This window comes from Drosophila rhopaloa, unplaced genomic scaffold (genome assembly GCF_018152115.1).
Source record: "Drosophila rhopaloa isolate 14029-0021.01 unplaced genomic scaffold, ASM1815211v1 contig_155, whole genome shotgun sequence".
Classification (NCBI taxonomy): domain Eukaryota; kingdom Metazoa; phylum Arthropoda; class Insecta; order Diptera; family Drosophilidae; genus Drosophila; species Drosophila rhopaloa.
The window spans coordinates 7,589,955-7,599,182 of NW_025335034.1; the positions used below are offsets into that span (position 1 = coordinate 7,589,955).

Here is a 9,228-nt window from a genome sequence, read left to right on the forward strand (position 1 = left end):
AGAGGAAAGGTGCTTCCTAGAGTTGAACTCCACCATATCACCATCCCGCAATCACCCCAGGCGCAGTACTTGGGTCTGATCCTGGACAAGCGGCTCACCTGGAAAGGGCACATACAACAAATTGCAGCCACCTGTCGCACTAAACTCAGGAAGCTGAATTGGATGCTTAAGCCTACGAGCAAGCTCAGCCTTGACAACAAAGTGTTGCTCTATAAATCAATTGTGGTGTCCTCAATGACCTACTGCATCCAATTATGGGGCATGGCTTCATACTCTAATGTGGCTAAAGTTCAAAGAGTCCAAAACCGGGCGCTGCGCAAAATTGCAAGTGCGCCCTGGTACATCAGAAACGACGCCCTTGCAAATGATCTCCACATTCCTTCTGTCAGGGAACAGATAAACCGCCACTCGAGTCGGTACAACGATCGACTCGCTGTCCACACCAACCACCTAGCAGCTTCCCTGGCCAACCCGACGTGTAGAAGACGACTGAAGCGAAGACACCCCGCCGATCTCTGGACAAGAGGATGACTCAAGTCCTTAAGCATTAACCATTTACTGTTAATTTGTTATAAAATTTGTTAATCACTTCTGTTATGTTTTCATGTTATTTGTTCTTTATTATTCCCAACGTTTTATAGCCATTTAGTTGGTTGATCGACGTTAATTAAATCTATATGTTAAACTCCGATGGGATATATTTTAATGTTCACGAAACTCATTTTTTATTTGTGGTGTCTTTTTCCGTCGTTGCCTCTATCTATTCTTTGTCGTTCCGAATTATTGTGAAATAAATGTGCAAGTTCCGGTTTTCTCAATAAATTTGGTGTTTCACAAATGATCCATTTTATTTTTACTACTTTTACCTTACGCGCAGTATTGTAACGAACCGCTACACTCATTGATATAAACCAGGCTAGACGTTGCCTCGAGATACCAGCGCACGCGAAAAATATATCCGGCTCTGGCTCTTCGGCTATGGGTGTGATGGTCTTGCTGATACTTCGGAATTCGGAATCTGAATTCAATCTAATTTACTTTATTTTTTTCTTTTAGGTTAAAAGTCTAGATTTTGATTTTTCGACTTGTCTTTTTAAAAACTCACCACACTTATGTCCATTCACCGACGAAAGTGCTTTCCTCGTTGACGATGGCTAAAAAAGGTTAATTAAGGAAAACACACACACAGAGACATATATTTTTAAAACCAGGAGAAATAAGAAAAGCTGTTATGTACAGCCCGTGAGCATCTTCTGATGCCTTAAGCACTGCACTATCTGGGATATAACTAGGAACTAATCCCCAAACCACACACTTTCACCGAACAAAATAAAATGAACCTTGCTTCTTCCCTCCTTTTGACAAACGAACACTTATTGCATAACTAAAACCGAATTTTAGCCCTAAACTTCCCGCTTCTCCGTGGCGGGTACTCCGGTTGACTCCCAGACCGGGATTTGGCCGAAACGGCGAGGATTTTCTTGGCTTGAATACTGTCTTTTTAACTCCCGGAAAATTACCTTCAAAAACGCAGAACGTAGCCGCGACGTCGTATGCACACTCCGAGAAAGGGAAACTGGTAATTTCGGTTCGATCGGACCTGAGTTTTTTTCGCCTCGATTACCCGGCTCGATGGTCGGTCGGCGCCTAGCCTACTTTTTTAGCTATATAAATTTGGGGCTGACGCACCGGTTAGAAATATAAATGGACTCTTAGTTGCGCCCATCCTTGTGCGCTGCTTCTCTGAGTTGAAACGCTGGCGTGGAGGTTGCTCGCTGGTTATGTGGACTGCGCAGGCGCCCGTTCGTCTCGATCGAATTCGCCTTTATTCTTCTTTGTGGCCTTCAAACATCATCCAACGGTTGCCTATAAAACCCCCAAAAAGAATCACAAATCTGCCTATGAACTCACTTTTTTCTTCTCACCCTTTTAATGCGGTTCAAAGCCAAATCGCTTTTCTCCTTCCCTTTGGCACTAAAGTGAGATCACTCGCGTGTACTTTTCGAGCTTTGATTGATCACTGCTAACTTATGACTTCACTCTGCTGCTGCCAAAACGGAAAGAACGAACACGTCGCCGGAAAAGTGTCGGTAACCCCAGGGCGAATTCAGGGCGAAAGCGGAGACAGTTGACACTTGCCACTGTTGCTCTCTCGCGGCTATCCTATCGATATCTCCTATTCTTACCTTAACTCTAGTGGCAACGCAGCACAACGACCAACAGATGGCGCTAGAAAAGTATATTTTTCCAAGCAAGTGCTACAGTATATACTTTATTTTGTAATACGCGCTACACAAGCGGTGGTTGCAAAGAGACTTAAAGATAACTTGCGATTAAGGATGAGTACAATGAGTTCTTATCGATATATACTGAAATTTTGTGTATTTCAACAACAACAATAAGCTAGGTTGGTTTTTCGATAAATTTTTCGAAAGAAATATAAAATATTTAATTTCTGTAACAGCAGCTGTGTATATAAACTAGGGCTTGCGAAGTTTGCCTCTTTTCTTGTTTTTAGGGTTATTCTTTTTTATGAGGACTATACCTATTTCGTTTCAAATGTCCCCTTAATTATTATTATAATATTATAAATATTATTTTATTTGGTCGAAGAGATATGACATGATAAAAATTAACGAAATGTATATGTTCTGGAGAACAAAAAATATAAAGGAGTGAACTAATTGCTAAGAAATATAACCAAAATTGTAGTATTTATACTCATTTCGAAACAGCCTCAAGCGTTTGTGGTCGTTGATTCAAAACGGAGCTTTGCATGGGGCATCGAGTAGATCAGCATGTTCCAAAAGTTCGGATGGCTCCTCTCCAGATAGGTGTTAAACACCATGTAGGCCCTCAACTCGCTGTCCAGGCTGTCGAAGTTTTTCACATCCGGATAAAGGACGACGATCAGGCGCTTGCACCGATCCTTCGATGTGGCGTGCAGGGCGAGGCGGAACTCGAGGCGGCCCCAGGTGGACTTCATGAAGTTGTCCGTCATCAGGATTATAATGCGCCGCGAGTCTCTGACAGACCTGCCAATACAATCTGGGATGGATTCGCCCGCCAGCCAGTCTCGCAGGTAGAAACAAAGTCGAAACCTGGGTTTTCCGAGCTCCAGCCTCTCCACGAACTCCTGCACCAGCGGCTCGTCCTTGTGGTTGAAGGCCAGGAAAGCGTCGAATTGTTTTGCCTGGTCGAGTTCCCTTCTAGCGGCCAGACTCATACAGACTTCGTGCTCGTAGAACCAGACCAGGAGCGGCTGTCTGAAGCATATCAAAAGGTTAATGGCAACGACCACAGCTGCAAGGGTGATTGCTAGGGCTAAATAAAACACGAGGCCAGAAGGACAAATAATGTCTTGATCTATCGAGACGACCTTTACTCCATTGGCGCAGTTTATCTCAGTGAAATCTACAATAATCGACGAAATGTTTTTCATGAAATTGAGATTTTTTATGTCCTTGCAGGAGCAGGACCACGGATTGTTAAGCAACACCAACTTGAACGGAGAAAGATGTGATCTGTACTCAAAAAAATGGAGGTCCTTTTGTGTCAGTGCTGTTATATTGTTGTTCCTTAAATCCACATAGGAAACCTTCATTGACAACTCGGGAATCCTTTGAAGTCCTTCTCCCTTGCAATCGATTATGACGGATGACCATGTTGAGTTATCCAAGCAGCAAACACAAGTATCGGGACAATCCGCTCGAGATATATTGCAACGGTTCAAGGTGAGGTTATATTCTAACGATTCGTAGTCCCTTAGAAATGAAAGGATCGATCTGGACTTACAGTCACAATTCCAGGGATTCCCGGATAGTTGAACTTCAGTAAAGTCTTTGAACCCTTTTAGGTGACGAATCACCTCCTCATCGAGGGTCTCCAAACTATTGTTTCTTAGATCCAGATACCTAAGGTTCTCCGGGAGCATGTCAATAGTTATTTTGGATATATTATTGTTTGATAAATGCAGCTCAAGTTGGTTGGTCATGTTCTCCTTTTGTGTCAGGGAAAGATTGTGATGGACAACATCTGGAAAGTTGTTAACAAAATTATTACTGCAATCTATTTTTAAATTTTGGGTAGTACGTCTATGACAACATTCACATTTATAGGGACAAGGTCCTGCCAGTTTATGATAATAAAATAGCTCATATTCGTTGTTAACGAATGCTAATATATTATGCAACCATTCCATATTCTTAAAGATACTCATGATCTTATGTAGGTCGCTAAGTTTTTGAAGCATACTCTGTATTACTTGATCTTCATAAATCAGAAAGTATTCTTGTTTTTTTACGCCAAGGCTCAGAAAGTGTTGGCCTAAAAACTTCAAAAACGCTCTATTTAAATGGGGTAACAACTTTATAAACAAAGGTCGAACTTGCACTTCTTTCATTCGTATTATCATTTTTAGCTTTTTAAATAAATGTAGCAAAGGCTCATCATCACAATATACAATCCATTTATTGCCTGTCTGTTTGAAGATGACTACGTTTTCTATGTATTCGACTATATCTCTGTTCATTTCAACCACTTTGTTAAAACTAATATCAAGATAGTCTAACTTTTTGGGCAGACAATTAATACTCAAGCGGGTTAAGAAATTTCCGGAAACGTCAAGTTTTTTTAAATTTTTATATCCAGCTAAAGTGTTGTCTGGCAACTGTGATAAGCTGTTGTCGCGGAATATTAGTTTTACACCTCCGGTGATGGGAATAGGTAGAGGCGAAATGCGAGAGAGACCTCTGTTGCTGCAGTTGATATTCAGTTCCAAATCGTCGTAAATAAATCGACAATCACACATTTCAGGACACTCTATGCCATTGGTTCCACGACTAAAATTACACCAACTTTGATTGCATATCAAAGCAGTCAAGTTTTCGAAAGGAATATAATATCTGACTTTTATCAATTTAAGCATAAAAAACTTCTTCAAATATTTCATATCCACCTCGATGTTAATATCCAGTACCAAGTGCTCAAAACTTTTTTGGAGAGCGCTAAAAAAAATATTTCCAATATGGAATATAATAAAAGGTATATTAATATTTAATTCGTAAGACGGAAAAAACGTATTTCGGTTTTAAGAAACTTTTACTTTTTGTTAAGAAAAAAGAAAGGCTTTTGTTTTGGTAATAATTAGAAATTAAATGGAAAAAAATCAAATTGAACTCACTTTAAAAATGACAAATTCTGTATTGTACACTCGGAGAGCACCAGTTTTTGTAAATAAATCAAATGGGAAAATGTTTTAGTGGTCAAGTTTTCAATATTAAGTCCAGAAAATGTAAGTGATGTTATATGACGCTTTCCTTTAAAAATATTTTCGTCGATCATAAAAGTTTGATTCCCAGATCCGTTTTTTTTTATAATTTTAATCTCATTTATATTATTTATTGACTTACTTATGTAATCGTTTATTTCAGAGAAGGATAGCGAATTTTTTAAATTCAAAATTAGAGATTTGGGTCCATCATTATAATGAACATTTTTTTCTATTGCTTCAAATGAGTTTAGTTGTTTTTCGAAACGAGAAACTGTTTCCACACCAAGTTGTCGAAGATAGTGCGCTCCTCGTATTTCACTAAACGATTCTGATACTATTAACGCTTTTAACTTCACATTGCTTTCTCTGTTGATTGGTGTAAGATTACAGATTTTTGGGTTGGATATGGTCCATTTAATTTCTAAATACCCGTCTTTTAGAATCAGTGTATACTTATTGGTAAGGACAAAATTAAGATCCTCGTTGTCACAAGTTTTTTGATTGACTGTATCGTTGCAGACGCCCTGGCAATATGTTTGACAATAATCGTGTGGAATTGTTTGCAAATGTTTTCTCCCCTTAGATTTGCATACAGCAATACTTTGATATATTAAAATGACAATCAATGTAATCCTGAACGCTCCCATTTTTTGATGTGGACTCGACGAATGTTAGTTTGAAACAGGGCTTGGCCCGTCAGGCGCAAACGTTTCAATCTGTTAAAAGAATTTAATGGGTCCCAAAACTTTCATTATTGTTTTTAAAAGTATTTGGGCCCCGACTACAAAAATATCCCCTACTCTGTTATTGATAACTCCTTTCACTTTAAAGCTCCAATGGTAAAAATCAAATAGCATCTAAGGTTATAAAAAAATATCTAGCTCAAAACTGTTTAAATGGTAAAATAAGAGCAATAAGTAGCAAGCCTTCCATAAATAAATATACAAATACGAGGGTGTGTACAAAGTAGCCGAGCCTTAGCTATATGCGAATTAAAACACTGATAAGGACGTGATTCACCGAAATGTTACCATTGTTGGACGTTGGGGAGTACTGATATATAAAAGCACATGAAATTAATAGTCCCGTCTGGAATGACTGTAGCAATGGTATAAACATTTAAATTGACAATTTACTCCAGCGATGAAAAATTGGTTTTTCAGTGCAGTAGAACTCTTGCTTGTATTATATGCTTTTTTAAGTGTACGAGGGCAGTCCTATAAACGCAAGAGAAATTTACTATCGTGTACATTCTCGTAGACGGCTACTGTCGAAATTTCAGCCGAATCGGAATCGTAGTTTTGTTTTGACTGTGTGTGGAATCGACAACGCACCGGCTCAAACTTCCGCCCTCGCCAAGGACAAATTGGTCGAATTGGGCTACGAACTGCTACCCCATACACCATATTCTTCAGATTTGCCCCCGTGTGACTTCTTTTTGTTTCAAAACTTGAAGAAGTCACTCGCTGGACAGAAATTGGCGTCGAATGAGGAGGTCATCGCCGCCACAAAGGCCTATTTTGCAGACCTCGAGAAAACGTATTTTTCAGACGTGTTAAAGAAGTTGGAGCCTCTCTGGGTCAAGTGTATTGAACAAAAAGGAGATTATGTTGAGAAATAAATCGCCACTTTTCCAAAATTTTCGTTTTACTTTTGGAGGCTAAGTACTTATCGGACCACCCTCGTAGATTACGTTTTTCCCCTGTTTTCATGCCTTTTTTATACCCGTTACTCGAAGAGCAAAAGTTTATTGTGTATTCGGTGAAAAGTATGTTATAGAAAAAAAATTTGCGTTTTATAAGGATTTTTAAAGCTTTGGAAAGCGTTAATTTTTCGCTCTTAACGACAGTAAGGCTTTTGTGAAGTTCTGTTTGCATATGTTTACTAAGGGAGACGGAGTCTTTATAGTCATACAATACCCGTGTATTTCAGTTTGACAAATTTATATAAAATCGATTAAAGGTTTACCAGAGCTGATATAAGAAGTAAAATAAGAATAATTATTTGAAAAATTTGTAAAAATGTGTAATGCATTTAATGTATGCATAAACACTTTATAAGATATACCTTTCAGGAAAGTGAACAAGCAACTATCGCTTTTTAACTGTTGTATTAACTAGTTTTACCAACAAATTTTCTTTCTGTGTAGATTTCCTCGACCTATTGCACTTCTCAAAAATACTTATAAATCGAATTCAGTGTTTTTTAAGTTATTTATAAATATAGTTTAATTCGATCCTTTTAATTTGAAGGTCGTTATGTAATCATTTAAAATGCATGTATTGTTTTATTTTTATAAAACTGCGTGCAAAGCCGATTTTTGGCAAATAAAAACCTGTCTAATTTTCTTGACAGCTTCAAAATTTCTCTACGAATCAGCTAAGAAATTATGGCATTCCATAACAAAATTTTCACATTAAATTGTCAAAACTTTATTAAGAACAAATTCGGCCGAAACCAATCAGCTTAGAGGTTGCTGGCTGACAGGAACAAATGGATTGAGTTGTAAGCTTTGTGGGTCTTTTGCTGGTGCTGCAATTTAAATAATGCATAAAATGAATTAAATTCCCAGCCAAATGAAGACGACAGCACCTTCCGGTGTCTGGAGGCAGTGGGTGCGAAGTCCTTCGAGGTAAATGGAGCAAATCCTTCAGCAGCTGCAATAAAAATCGAATCATGTTAACAAAGGAGTGAAATGAAGCGCAGACAAAAAGCCAACCAACTAAGATGGCGACCGATTGTGAGTTTTATGTGACAAAAAGTGAACACAACCCGGGAATGCAATAGTTCTCTGAAATATTTTTGTAGAAAAGTAAGCGGGCAGAACTGTTGAGCGGCCATGAAACCCGAAATCGGATAGGGGATACGTGTACACTTACAAATATTTATGGTAAAACCAATCAATTCCGCATTTAAAACGCGGAGACGATCATTGTTAACTGAATTTACAAAAATGTAATGTAATTAACAGTAAATGTTAAGTGCTTAAATTAGTTGAAAAATTGAATTTTAGCCAATGAACAAGAACATACACTTAATTCTTGACACAAATTCTGTAAAATTACCGCTATAACAAGTAAAATTTAACAGTTAGTTAATTTAATGCTAAGCTCACTTCAAACCTTTTGCAAGTATGTTCTAGTCTTCTAGCTGGTGTAGAAGTTTGTGAAGTGGGTAAAAGACCGCACAGTAAACGAAACTACCACTAAATACAGTCGATGCCTCATAAAAAGATCAATTTTTGTCGTTTATTTATTTGTTACCACAGTGCAGTTTTTGAATCAACTAAATACATTTTTTTTTTGTGTACTGGGCTCTTGTGTGTCATTGATACATCGTTGCATCCGTCGATACAGGAAACACACGGACGGCAATAAAAGTGGTAATGATGTGACGACAAAAAGTACAGTCACACGAGTAAGCCGGATGTAAGTCTGGGCATTATAGCAGGCAAGTCTTTGTCGATGACACATTCTTAGTAAACAATAATTGAAGCAAAAAAAATCAAGATTTATGGATGGACATCTTATTAAAATGATTATACGCAGAAAGGATCAACATAAGCAACAACAATAAGCAATATTTACAAGTGTAATGATTCTAGTAAAAAACATAAAGGAACGCCTTAAATATACAATCTGGCTTTAGGTGGTGCCATCTGCCGAGTCGCAGTGTCAACAGTACAGGCAAAGAGCGAACAGCACTCCCGCCCGCACTAACAGTAATTTCCCTCTCTTTCGCTCTTTCGCTATACATAAGAACTCGGTTTTTCTAATAATGAGTGACGCCATAATTAACAAAGAAACTACTGTCGTCTAGAAAAATGGTTTGATTTGGAAAGTTTTTTATTTGACGATAGATATTGACCAACTGTTCCTTATGGTTTACAGTTGGAATGAAAGAAATGGCGCTGCATAAGTGTTGATCTTAAATCTCCAGCTCTTATAGTTTCCTAG

General features: G+C 38.2%; 1 protein-coding gene and 1 long non-coding RNA gene across 2 annotated transcripts; one reads left to right on the forward strand and one right to left on the reverse strand.

Annotated features, from left to right (window-relative positions):
• Nucleotides 1-2,737: 2,737 nt before the first annotated feature.
• Nucleotides 2,738-6,678, reverse strand: LOC108041548 (protein toll). The gene is made up of 3 exons (XM_044457105.1): nt 6,674-6,678; nt 4,541-5,006; nt 2,738-3,922 (listed from the first exon to the last, which is right to left on the reverse strand). The coding sequence occupies exons 1-3, from the start codon at nt 6,676-6,678 to the stop codon at nt 2,738-2,740; spliced, it is 1,656 nt and encodes a 551-aa protein (XP_044313040.1).
• Nucleotides 6,679-7,662: 984 nt separating this feature from the next.
• On the forward strand, nt 7,663-8,265 carry LOC108041549. Its single transcript, XR_001769156.2, has 3 exons — nt 7,663-7,777; nt 7,845-8,012; nt 8,081-8,265. It is a non-coding gene; the product is annotated as an uncharacterized LOC108041549 (long non-coding RNA).
• The last annotated feature ends 963 nt before the right edge of the window (nt 8,266-9,228 follow it).

What these genes read in the sequence shown, in the direction of transcription:
- LOC108041548 (XM_044457105.1), bottom strand. An exon ending in TTGATATTAGTTTTAACAAA is followed by an intron (nt 3,923 to 4,540) that starts GTGGTTGAAATG and finishes ATGCTCCCGGAG; the next exon opens with AACCTTAGGTATCTGGATCT.